General features: G+C 43.5%; 1 protein-coding gene across 1 annotated transcript in view; it reads left to right on the forward strand.

The window, feature by feature from the left end:
* The window catches only part of LOC103388282 (CUGBP Elav-like family member 3), a 24,644-nt gene extending 14,976 nt beyond the window's left edge, over positions 1-9,668 (forward strand). The window contains exons 4-13 of the mRNA XM_008323203.3: positions 3,986-4,034; positions 4,474-4,602; positions 4,703-4,782; positions 5,099-5,254; positions 5,737-5,881; positions 6,587-6,733; positions 6,823-6,888; positions 7,963-8,067; positions 8,201-8,344; positions 9,219-9,668. Of these exons, the coding sequence (XP_008321425.1) occupies positions 3,986-4,034; positions 4,474-4,602; positions 4,703-4,782; positions 5,099-5,254; positions 5,737-5,881; positions 6,587-6,733; positions 6,823-6,888; positions 7,963-8,067; positions 8,201-8,344; positions 9,219-9,346 (1,149 nt within the window). The 3' untranslated portion in view covers positions 9,347-9,668. The remainder of the gene's footprint in view (positions 1-3,985; positions 4,035-4,473; positions 4,603-4,702; positions 4,783-5,098; positions 5,255-5,736; positions 5,882-6,586; positions 6,734-6,822; positions 6,889-7,962; positions 8,068-8,200; positions 8,345-9,218) is intronic.
* Positions 9,669-13,615: the final 3,947 nt, after the last annotated feature.

A 13,615-nucleotide genomic window follows, 5' to 3' on the forward strand; every position in this document is an offset into this window, starting at 1 on the left:
GTGTGTGAGGGGGATAGAATACAATTCGATTGGATAATCCTCGGATTTAATATCCTCTAATCCTGGCACAATCCTCTCTGCGTTACTGCAGGGAGTAAGATTAACTGCATGTGTGTGGAATGTGTGGTGTGTTTTTTTTTTCTGTGTGTGTGTATCTGTACACACACATACACAGAGACGGGTGCTTTTCTATGAAGATTTTGTCGAGTGTGTTTCCACTAAGTGACAGGAGACTGTGTATTTTTACGTTAGCGCCACGGCATGCAAATGGAAGTGTGTTTGCATGCGAGTCTGGCCATGCGTGTATGAGAGGGAAGTGTTTCCACTGAGTGTGAGTCACACACACAACTCACACACTCACACACTCACACACACAGCATCACACTCCTCATATCTGGCCCCTCTGCTTTGGGAATCCACTTTCCACAGAGCTGCAGGAACTCGGCCTCAGAGCGAGAGCTCCTTCTTCTCTTTAGTATGCAGCAGGACGGATGGAGGCGTGCCGCTGCACTCGACGTGTAGACCTTTGCAGATGGTTAGCGTTAATTAAGTCTTAATTGGAACGTGAGTAATTAGAGAATGATTTGACTCGAGCGGAGTGAGTGACTGCTCGTGTGTGTGTTGAAGAAAGGAAAAAAAAGCAGCACAGGGGAGCGCTGGGAACCCACTAGAAGGGACTGTAGATTATTTGCATTTTTCTCTAAGGCTGGTGGAAATTTTAATTACCTTCTCTCTGCTCTGACTTCCTCCAACTCCTTTTTTTTTTTTTTTTTATCACATTCTTTTTCCCTGTTCTGGTCATTTCCCTTGTTCTCAAACCTTTTTTCACTGACACTCCCTGATCATTTGTCTCTCATCTTGAACATTATTAGCAGCGTGAACCTACGGTGTACAGTCGGCCAACCACTCCAAAGAGCACAGCAGTGGTCCTTGGCGACCAGAGTTTTTGTTTACCTACCCAGTGTGCCGTCATACCATTGCCATGACAACCAGCCGGTTGCCATGCCAATTTTCCGATGCAATCGCATTGTCTTTGTACAGGCGGTGTGTGCGCGCGCGTACGTCTCTGGAGCAGCTGCTCGTCTTCATCCGCTCATCTTTCCTCACGTGCAACGGCGCATTTATCTTCTGTCAATACCTCTTCACGGGTCGGCCGTGCACTCACTTGATTGATAAGCCATAGTTTGAGCCTCATTAGCCAAGGATGAGCTTGAATAGGCCTAATAAAGGGAGAAATGGAAGAGGTGATGGATGGAAGGATAGAGAGAGGGTTAGTGGACACAAATCTGGCTACGATCAGCCCGCTGTACAACACAGCACAGAATCAATGAACAAGACGGGACAGATCGATGGGTGGATAGCACAAGATGGATGACAGTGTGGACGGACAGCCATAACAACGGCACGCAGGATATGATGGATGGATGGGTGGATGGTTGGATGAGAGGAGGATGGATAGAAGAGATAAACTATGGGATGGATGGACCCAGGTATGGAAGGATGGATGGATGGATGGATGGTTGGATGAAGAGTATAAATTGAAGGTTGTACTGGTTCTGTTGTGTGAACCTTTGTGTTTGCTTTGGGTTTAAGTCAGAGTTGACAGCTGAGGTCAATAAAGCCTTTAGGTTGAAAAACACACGGAAGGAAGTGTGTGTTTTCTGTGCACCTGTGTGTGTGTGTTTGGTGTGAACGCCCATACAGATGTGTTTGTGTCTGCCAGGAACGTATGTCCACGGACGTCTGGGATGAATGGCTCTGTGGTGACAGCTAAGAGCTGATGAATCACACGTATGGATCAGTCTTTCTCTCTGCTCTGCCCTCTCCTCAATTACCAGCTTCATTACATTGACTTAACGCCCCAGTGGGACCACACTCTGCTCTGTTCCTCCCATCTCTTCCCCATTGACTTAACGCCCCAGTGGGACCACTCTCTGCTTCTCTCTGTCTTCCTCACCTTTTTCTCCCTTTTTTTATCACTTTTACTTCAACCACAATTTTTGTTCCCCAGTCTGTCTCTGAGTGATGTTGATAAACATCGTGAACCAAAGGGTCAGTGACCTTTAACACCAGTCAATTCAACACAACGAGGTTTCAATGATGGCAGTATAGTGTAAAAAACAATGTTCCAACCTTTAAGTAATGTAGTAATACTACGTAGTTAGTACAACTATGTAGGCTTTGGACAATTACAAGGGAGAGGGAGGCATTGCAAAGGGGGGGCTGTACGTGAGCTGAGGAGCCACATGTTGAACACCCCTGGGCTCGACCTTTACTGCTCACACGTCTGATGAGCAAAGAAAGAAAAAAAGCTTCAATCTGTCACCACAAAAAATAATTTGACAAACTGTATTGAAAATCAAAAACAAGGAAGAAACTCTATGGTTTATTGGACTCATTTTATTGTTTTTTTGTTGTTGTTTTTTCATTTTCACATCATTGTGACTTCCTCCTCTTCCGTCTTCATCTTCGTCTTCGTCTGCCTCCTCTCCTCTCCTTGTGGCTTATTTTTCATTGTCATTATTCTCAAGACCCCCCCCCCTCCCCCACACCTCCTGACCCCCCCTCCCCTCCCCACCTCTGTGGCATCAACACTCTGTCTTCGGCCTCAGCGTCTGTGACTAAGCAGTGTGTTGCTGCGTGTGTGCGTGCAGATGTGTAGTCGGAGCTGTTCACAGCATGCGTGCGCACGCATGCATTAACGCCGTGGGCAACCAATCTCTGTAGTCCTGACATTTTTTAGACAGAGCGAGTCACGACTGAATCACGCCCCGCTCCTCCCCCCCTCCCCTCCTCCCTCCCTCCCCCCTTTTCTCCCTTTCTATTCTTTTTTAATCACGCTCTCTGGGGCAGCTCTGCTTTCATCCACCCACTCTCTGCCTCTCCGTTTCAATCTCCTTTTTTCCAGCACTTTCATTCACTCCCCGGGTTCCTCTCGGCCGTCCACCTGCCCTTTTAGTCGGTCGAAGTCACTCGGGGTCCCCCAGGCCTCTCTCTCTCTCTCTCTCTCTCTCTCTCTCTCTGTCTCACATTCTCCATCTTTTTTTTTATTTTATTTTTAGCTGCGCCTGTTCTCCTCACACACTTGCCATTTTATCCCACTACAAACTCTCTCCCCCTCTGCTCCCCCCTCTCCCCCCCCCTCTCCTCCCCCCCTGACTCTGCTCCATCTAGACACACTCTTGTCCCTTATCTAATCCTCGGTTCTTCTGTAATCCAGATCAGCAGCTTACAGGACATTCTCAATCTCATGGCGTCTGTGATCGTGTTTGTGTCGAGAGCTGGAGTTTTTATGAAGACCACATCCTGGTTCTAGTGAGGGGTTTGACCAGGTCTCTGGTTAAAACCAGGATGAAGTAACGGTTATGTCACATTGTTACTGATGTTATTACTGATGTTATTACTGATGTTATTAGAAGAACCAGGATCGACACCAGAACCTGGTCCTAAATAATTAGAGCTTTAGAAATGAGGATGATGATGATGATGATGATGATGATGATGATGATGATGATGATGATGATGATGATGATGATGATGATGGTAGAAGAGGCTCGATGTTGAGGATTACGTTTTGGTTTGGATAAAGTTCCTAGAGAGAAGAGTTTGTGTGTGTGTGTTGACGAGAGTGTGACAGATAACGAGTGTCTGAGTCTGAAAAGAGTTGACGAGAGTGTGACAGATAACGAGTGATGAACTGACCTCTGAAAAGTGTTGTGCACATACACACACATACACACACACACTTTCTACTTAAAAAATAATTGATTTTAAACAGATTTATTAGTTCATGTATAAATGTCACTTTGTTACTGACTCATAAACGTGATGCTGTTTGGTGCTTTACTGCCAGAGGGACTGTTACAACACAGTAGTGTTAACAGATGACATGTTTTATATTCATATTTTAAAATGAACAAATTGCTTTTTTTTTAATCTGATTGACCAAAAAACACCTTGAGTAAAAACTGTGTCTCTTCCTCAGATGAATCGGCCGATCCAGGTAAAACCTGCTGACAGCGAGGGGAGAGGAGGTAAGACACACACACACACCGACACACACACACACTTTTCCACAGCTTCTTTTAACACTTCAACTATTGATCGATAGTTAATTAACCAGCAGTTATCAACGTCTTCATCCTAACATTAGTCAAAACCTCATATTTCATTTCATTTATTTAAGACCAGACGTCTGTTTGTGTTAGTTCACCTTGACTGAACCAGGAACAAAAAGAGAACAAATACAACAACACAGTCAGGTGTCAATGAGATCTGTAATGAAATGATTCCTGGCCTTGTATACCTTCTCTCACTGGGCAACACTGCTCCCTGGTGGAGAGAGAGAGAGAGAGAGAGAGAAAAAAGAAACATGCCTTCACGGACACATCCCTGTCTGTCGACACCGTGTTTACAGTCTGGACAGCAGAGGTGTGACCACTTTTTAAATCCCTCGCGTCCTTGTTCCCACAGAGGACAGGAAGTTGTTTGTGGGCATGCTGGGAAAGCAGCAGAGCGATGAGGATGTCAGGAGGCTGTTTGAGCCTTTTGGCAGCATAGACGAGTGCACTGTGTTGAGGGGACCAGATGGCACCAGCAAAGGTAGGAGACCTACCACAAAACAAAAAAATGTCCCTGACTTCTGCTTCATTAAATCACACTTTTTTAACGAGCGTGTTTTGTTTTGTTTTTTTAATCACAGGCTGCGCGTTTGTGAAATTCCAAGGACACGCCGAAGCTCAGGCCGCCATCAACAGCTTACACGGAAGCCGCACGATGCCCGTAAGTTGAGCGCGAAGGAAGAGTGGAGGAGGCGTCCATACGTAGCGTAAAGGCTCCTCGGTAGACGCGTGAATATGTCAGAGGGGAGAGTTTAATTTTCATGTAGGCAATATTGTGAGTAATTTAAAGTTACATTAACTTTGATCCAGTCCACGTTTTATTACGGGCCACGGCCCAGAGTGACTCGTAAAACAAGAAATAAATGGATGGAGGGAATTAATGAAATGAATAAACATGAACATGAGTCCCATTAAAAAAAAAAAACCTCATATCATTACGTGTTTCTTTATTTCCTCTTCCTCTTCTTCTCTCACAGGGGGCGTCGTCCAGTCTGGTGGTGAAGTTTGCCGACACAGAGAAGGAGCGGGGGCTGAGGAGGATGCAGCAGGTGGCCTCCCAGCTTGGGATCTTCAGCCCCATGACCCTCAACTACCCTGCCTACAATGCCTACACACAGGCGGTCAATGCACAGGCAAGCGCTGCTTATAGGCACTGAGGATTACTGTAGCACACACACACACACATGCTGACACACACACACAGAGTGAATGTATAAGTGGAGTGGTCATGTGCTCATGAAAGGATGTCATATGTTTGAAGAGGACGATCAGCGTTCTAATTGGAGCTCATCGTGTTCCACAGACAACAGAACATAAAGTCATCATCTGCCATTAGTTTCCCCACAACACACAGCCATTAACCTACTGACTTAGGACATAATGGCCTTGTAATTAGATCTCTATTCATCTGTCTCTGCATCACCCCCTCTCTGTGTCCCTTCCTCTCCTGTCCGTCCCTTCACCCCGTCCCCTCTACCCCCCCCCACCTCTTCTCCCTCTCTCCTTCTTCTTCTTTGACTCACTCTGTTTCTCCCTCTCTGCTTAACTCTCCTTTTTCTTCACCCCTCTTCTTCCTCCTCCTCTTCTTTTTTCCGTCCTCCATCTCCGTCCACAGCTTGTCCAACAGCAGGCCCTGGTTGCCCAGTCAGCATACTTATCTCCTGTGGCAACAGTTGCTGCCGTACAGATGCAGCAGATGGCGGCACTCAATGCCAACGGAATCATCGCCACGCCTATCACACCCATCACACCGTCATCGGGTACGCACACACACACACACACACACACACACACACACCCACACCCAGAGAAGAATGTCTGTCTCTACTCTGTCCAGAAGTTTTTCTTGACGCTTCATCAAAGTAGATTCTTGACAAACTACATGTCCTGAAGTCCCTGCTGGACAGATGATGAATTACAACAGACAGAGGGAGAGAAAACACTGATGCAAAGAGTTGTGGAGTAGTCGTGTTTAACGCTAATAAAAATTAATTTAATGACGTATTTAAGCAGGCGAGGCCATCATTGTGCATCAGAATTAGAAATTCTAGTGTCTCTTTTTTTTTTAAAGGATTTTAATTGAATTTTTACAAGTTTAACACAGTGTCTCTTGATGTCTTTGGAAAATGTTTCCTTTGATAGAGAACCAGTTTTGTCAATGTCTCACAATGTACAGTATCTTAGAGTAAAATAACTGCCTCCAGCCGGCAGCCTTATCTTTGCCCTTGACAAGCGATGAAGCATCCACCTCTGTAAATTTCATGAATCTTCAATTTCCAAAATCCAAATAACATTGCCTGCAGTCGACACTGCTTTAAAAACCACATCTGTTTTCATCTGTTTTTAAAAACAGATGAAAAGGAAAAAAGAGAACGAGAGAGAGAGAAGAGCTGCAGTGAGAGAGACAGCCTCTCTGTGTCTGTTGTCCCGCTGTGATTAATGATTGATGTGATTTATGTCTGTAGGAACAAACACTCCACCAACTATCGCAGCGACGCCCGTGCCAGCTCTGCCGCCGCCAATAGGAGTGAACGGTTACGGCAGCGTTGCAGGCCCGACCAACGGTCAACAAGCGGAGACATTATACACCAATGGTGTTCACGCGTACCAAGGTACTCACAGTCAGACACGTAGACGCACACACAGGAGATCAAGATTATTGCTCTGACCGATGACCGACGGTTTATCTTTCACCCCTCAGCTCAAAGTCCTGCAGCGGCACTGGACCCATTACAGCAGGCCTACGCTGGTATGCAGCACTACACAGGTGGGTGAAGGGACAGACCGAAGCACTGAGCAGACCATCAACTATGTATGATCCTTCACCTAATGCATACATGTATATATAAATATATATAAACATATATATTTAAATATATATAAACAAATATATATATCCATCCATCCATCCATTTTTATCTGCTTATCCGTTACCGGGTCGCGGGGGCAGCAGTCGCCACCCAAATCACATTGCACCGTACCAACCCCCCTAAACCTTTCTGCAGGTGGTGAGTCCACTGGAAGGTACAAATATATATATACATATATATTTAAATATATCAATTTGATTAGAAAAGTATTAAAATGTCAAAGTATCTTTTATAACAAAATTTATATTTTTATCAATCTTCATGGTTCATATTTAGGAATGTTGATTTATCTGGTTTTGTCGTGATAAATTGTGATTAGTTCCCGGCTTCCCTGTGATGAATCAAGTAAAAATGGGTTTTTGTTTGAGGTTTGACAGCCCTAATATATCTCAGTGATCTACACAGCATTAAAATAAACTCACGTCTGAGCGACATCTCCTGTTTTAAATCCATCACGTGTGTTGTGATGGTTATGGATGTTGTTGTTTTTTTATAATATTTATGTGTATTTTTAATAGTGTTATAGTCAGTGTGAAAATAAAGGCGTCATCGGGAAATCTCAGGTTCAGGTTGAGAACACGGGCGTCCGTAAGACGTCCTTGGTTTGACCGTCCTCGTGCCAAGGGGAGGGCGTTATTACAGGACAATTGATTGCATTCATTTTGTTTTGGTGTTTCCTGATGTAATCGAGGCACGAGACACATATTAATTGCCGACGATGATTAATGCGGCTGACCCCGCCGTGACACCGCTTGTCCCGCTTTGTAATGAAGGCTGTTGTGCACGGCAGCCTCAGCTCGCCACTGTCATTGTCTCGCAGCCGCGCTCCATTCAGCTGTTACACTTAATAGTTTTCACCTTCACCGGGAGACATTTTACTTTTAATGAAAGTGCACCATTGGGCACTTCTGTGTTGCCACCTGTTGTTTTTACCCAATCAGATTTTGTTACTCCCTTGTCTCTTCCAATAGCGGCGTACCCTGCTGCGTACGGATTGGTCGGACAGCCGTTTCCACAGCAGCCAACGCTGGTTGCCCAGCAACACCAACAACCCCAGCAACAGCAGCAGAGAGAAGGTGATGGGACTTCCTGTCTGTCTGTCTGGGGCAATCGTCCTCTCTTCATTTTAAAGTTGTTTTTCACAAGGTTTCCACCCCCGAAGGTCACTCATTACAATCCATCTAATGTGTGTGTGTGTGTGTGTGTCAGGTCCAGAGGGGTGTAACATCTTCATCTACCACCTGCCGCAGGAGTTTAGCGACTCTGAGATGCTACAGATGTTCCTGCCCTTTGGCAATGTCATCTCGGCTAAGGTGTTTGTGGACCGTGCCACCAACCAGAGCAAATGCTTCGGTGAGACAGACAGACGGGGCAGAACGAGAGGGAGGAAGTGGAGCAGATGTAGTCAATACAGGAAAAACAGAACTAATGAGTTTGACACAGGGCTGTAGCTCTAATGGAGTCGTACCAAAAATAGACAAAAATAAAAATAATTTTACTTTAAATACTAACATGATTCATTAAAATGCTTGTACAGTTTTTTTATCACTTGAATGAAAACAATTTTTTTTATATATATAAATTTGTCCAAATTTATTAAAAAGCCAAAGAACGAAAAACGAAAACAACATCCAGGCTTCATTCAATCTAAGAGGCAAAATGATTAAATGTTTTAATGATGTTACAAACATAGACCAAAATATTTCGAATGGTTTTCGGTTGATCTAAAGTAGTCAAACAAAGAATATAATTGATTTGTATTAAGGAAAACTGTTTTGGTTTTTTTTTTTTTTTTTATCAATGGAATAGTTCTGGATGTGGAATAATTCAATTCGTTTTGTGATGTCGTCATTAGCACATCAACCCGAGGCACAGTTAAGGAATCTTCTGAGAATCTGGACCTTATTTTTGTCCATTTGTCATCAGTGTGAAGTGAACTGATTCGATAAATGAAAATGCCTTAAAAGACAACCAGTAGAACCAGTGTATCATCTGCATAAAACTGACATAGAACCCAGTTGTTTTAACAGCAGAGCTGCTGCGTTCTATTGATCTGTGCTCAGTAGGCCATATCATTCAGGCAGCAGTGAAAGGTGTGATCTGACAGAGATGTGTTGAAGGGGAAAGTGATGTTCACGTCACTCATCTGTCCTGGGTTGATATGAAAAAACACTGACGTGAGGCATCTCTCTCTCTCTCTCTCTCTCTCTGACTCTCTCCCTTCTAGGATTTGTAAGCTTTGACAACCCAGCCAGCGCCCAGGCGGCCATCCAGGCCATGAACGGTTTCCAGATCGGCATGAAGAGACTGAAGGTGCAGCTCAAAAGGCCCAAAGATGCTAATCGGCCATACTGAGTGGAAACAGCGAGGAGGAGGAGTTAAAAAAAAATTAGAAAGGTGAGTCGACCATGACCAGGCAGTGAATAACCAAACGTCAGGGGTGGGGGCGCTGTATGTTGGAGAACGGGGCCATAAACGTTAGTGTGAAACACGGGCAGGAAAGGTAACGTTAGCTTAGTCACAGTAATGCTAACTCCATGGAGAAAGAAAGATACCGTAACGTAAACGTGACCGTAGACTCTTTATAAGAACTGGAGGGAGTCGTGCCACTGGGGGGCGGTGAAGCCGTGGGAGTGATGAGTGACTACAGACTGTGATGTCAGTTTTCCAATTTTGACTCATGGTGACTACAGACTGTGATGTCAGTTTTCTAAATTTGACTCATATATGGACAGAAATAGGAGAGTGAATGTGATTGGACACTGTCTGTGATTGACAGGTGAATGTCCAATAGGAGACAAGGTTTACTATAACCAAGTAACTGTTGCACAATCCTCCTGTCAATCAGCGCTCCAATAGAAACGGTGGTGTCCAATACAACGGAGCATTTGACTAGTGGATTCCGAAGGTACTGCAGGTAGATTGAACATATTAGCATGTCACATATGCTGTCCAAAATATTTACTCAGTTTTCATACCAGGCCCAGATATTTTTATTGTGTTATGAAGTAGTTTAAATATTACTTAGGTTTTTATAAATTAATATATATTTAGCATTTTTGATGTTTAAGACAAACTGAGTCCAGCGGGACATTTCTGGTGGTCTCCTGCGGCTTCACCCACTAACCCCCCTGTACAGTACGTACCTCTGTCCAGTTCTTATCTATGGTCTGTACATAATACTGAATAAACTTCAGGTCACTCGTATTAAACACAGTTTAATTTACTCTGGAGAAGTGAAAATACTAAAATCTTGTTTTCCTTTTCATTTTTTTTTTGTTTTTACTTCTCAATCCTTTCATTTTAATACATTTTATTTTCTGCTGTTTTGATCTTTTTCCTGAAACGGCAACTTACCTCACCCAAGACCCTCCCGTCCAATCATAATTCACCAGGACGCCATCACTATGGCAATGGTTGCCTAGTGAGCGATAAAGCCCCGACCCCCCTTCCTCTCGCATTGTTGTAAGTTGATTGGTTGGCTTGTGTTTGGGTTGCTGTGGCGATTGATTGCCTGTGTGGGTTGCCTGTGTGGCAATTTTTTTTTTTTTGTTTCGTCACCTCAAGCAACCAGCCATGCGTTGACCTGCATGTCCTGTTGCTGTAGTGACCACAGACTGTGTTTGGTGCATTGTGACTTTATTTTTGTATTGACCTGTGCACATACTGATCAATAACTCTCAACAGTCAGGACCGTAGTCTGATCGATCCGTTTGATTGGATATTTGACACACTTCAATTCTGAAGCCACGCCTCTTATTTTTTTTCCTCGCAGCTTTGTTTTTGATCAGTTTCTGTAGTGTTCTGTTTGGTGTCGTTATTATTATTATTTGACCAAAGCAGGTGTTTGGGTACAGAGTGGCGTCTACGTGTACGTGTGTGTCTGTGTTACACTGTTAGTGTGTGATACAGCTGTGCACAAACCTGTGTTGTATCGTCTGCATAGAGAAGGATTTTTTTTTCCCCCCAGAGACTCAGAGTGGGCAGTACTGCAAAAAAAAACAACACGTTGACAGAGAGAAAATTTATTTTTTTATTTTTTTTAATGAATCATATAAAATCTCCAGGCAGTAATGAACAGGATGAAATGATAACTCACTCTGTATTTTCTGGAGTATAAATCACACTGTTTGTAATTGTTTGGCACCTCCTGCACTTGTATTACAAAAAATGTGCCTGATATCCTCTATGGCCACAAGAGGGCAGCATATACATTTGTGACAGCTGGGCACTGCTACTGCACTGCTGATAAATTGAATAAACTAAACTTAAGACTTTCTTAATTTCAAAAAAGTTCAAAAAATAAATAAAGTTCCTCCCTAAAAAAAAAAATTAATCTGTGGATCTGAGGGCGTTGCTTTAGAAGCGACACCGAGGACGAATGGATTCAGTGACGAGGAATGCGATTGACGACTTTGTTTTAATATATTTTATTATAATTAATTTTAATTATTAATTCAACTGATATTATTTTTCCCCCAGTGTGATGTCTAGTCCAGAAAATACGGTACAAAGATTTAAAGTCCAGCTGTGTAGGGAGGACAACAGCAGAAAACTTCTGGTTGCCAGTGCATTTTTGGATGAGCTGTGATAGGTCGAGATTGTAACCGTGGATACTGATTGGTCAAACCCTCCGATGTAGCTATTTTAAAATGTTTCCTCCTTCATTTCCTGTTATCAGTCGCCCTCCACCTCCTCTGTCACTGTTTCTGTGGTGTTTCCTCCTCCTCCCCCTCGAGCCCTTACTCACCCACTCCTCCTCCTCCTCCTCCTCCACCCTCTCTAGTGTCTTTTCCATCTTGTCCCATTTTTCTCCATCATCCTTCTGTCAAACCCAGCCTCACCTCTCTGTTCCTCTAGATCATGTCGTGAAGGTAACGAGAATGTGGTTGTCATGGTGAAAAAAAACAAACAAAAAAAAAACACAACAACAAAAATAACGAGTGCCTCTTGCTTATTGGAGAACAATAAACCATAGGAATTCTGGGAGAATACAATCACACTGAGAAAAATTGATGAACTAATCTGAGACTCTGAAGCAACGCAGGTGTGTTAATATGAAATGGGCAGATCTTACAGGTGCCTCAGGTTGAGCCACCGTCGTTTGCTGCCACAGTGTCGCCCAGAATTTCTAAACTGCAGATGCCCCAGTGATGCATGTTCATCAGTAACTGTGTTTGCTAAACCATGACACCAGGCACAGCGGCACATTCTCATACAGTCACCAGGAAAGATGCCAGAGCCTTATATTACACACACACACACACCTACACACACCTCTAACACACAACAAGAGCACAGAGAGATTCCCAGAGGAGTTGGCTCTGGTTGTGGACGTGCAGTGAAAACTAACCTGTGGTGATGCTCTTCAACCAGACGTCAACAAAAAACACATTTCATTTGAAAGTTGATGTCTGCAAAACACTCCAAAAAAACAAAAACAAACTTGGGCTCGAGACAAATGTGCTACACACACATACACACACACACATATTAAATGTTGCCGTCTGCAGGGTGGACCAGTAAAAACCCCACACTGGCCCAAACGGGTGTTTGTTCCCCCTGAGGACGGGAACATGTCGGGGTCTGTTCCACATCAGGAATGGGAATGTCTGGATGATTTCTCTCTTTCTTTCTTTCTTTCTTATTTTATTTATTTATTTTTTTTTGGGCATGAATATTTGAATTGCTTTTATAACTGTGGCGACCTTTGACATGTTCCACCGTTCTTTCAGTTCTTCTGAGATTAGCTGGAGCTCAGTAAACTCACCATCATTCTCTGAAGTTGTGCCAGCCGGTTCTAAAGCAGCGGTCCCCGACATTTTTTTTTTTGTACCAAGGACCGGTACAATGGGCCGGTGTGGCCGTCGTTAAAGGATCATTACAATTTTTATCTTTTAGTCTTTATTCTGTCAGTATCAGAGTGTGAATGACCTTTGACCTGTTGTTCTGAAACATCGACAGATTATCTTTGAATGGAAACAGTAAAGGGATATGATTGATTTCTTTTTTTATAAAGGAAATTAGTTAGTAAAAAAAAGTTAAAAGTAAATACATTTTTTCACTGTGTCCCACCAAACGACCTACGGACCGGTATTGGTCCCCGGACCGGGGGTTGGGGACCCCTGTTCTAAAAAAACTCTAAGGAATTTGTTTAATCTCTAAGACTTAACAAAGACTTTTCTTCTGACTCCTTGAATATTTTTTGGAAACTTTTATGGAGTGTTTTGTGGCCTTCATTCCCAAATTATTTTTCTTTTGTCTTTCTTTAACACTCAAGACCTTTGTTTGTCAGCGTCGTTTCTCCTTTTTTTGTTAAATACCACAAAAAAAAATAGATTTTTATAGCACTTTCAGAAGATGTTACAACCAAGAAATCTGGAAATTGATTTGTTTATTTTCTTTATATTCTTCGTAGCCGAACTCCTCTGTGTTGAGTTGCATGAATCAGACACTCTGTGTGTGTGTGCGTGTGTGTGTGTGTGTGTCAAAGCACCAGGATTCTCTGAAAGACGGAGCTCCACGTGTGTGAAATGAATGACGAGGCGGAGCCACAGGTTAACTCTGAGCATCCTCAGGTGCAGTTTTTGCTGCAACACGTCACGACTGACCGTAGCCCAGGCC

The sequence above is a fragment of the Cynoglossus semilaevis genome, chromosome 13, assembly GCF_000523025.1.
Source record: "Cynoglossus semilaevis isolate Cse_v1.0 chromosome 13, Cse_v1.0, whole genome shotgun sequence".
NCBI classification, from domain to species: domain Eukaryota; kingdom Metazoa; phylum Chordata; class Actinopteri; order Pleuronectiformes; family Cynoglossidae; genus Cynoglossus; species Cynoglossus semilaevis.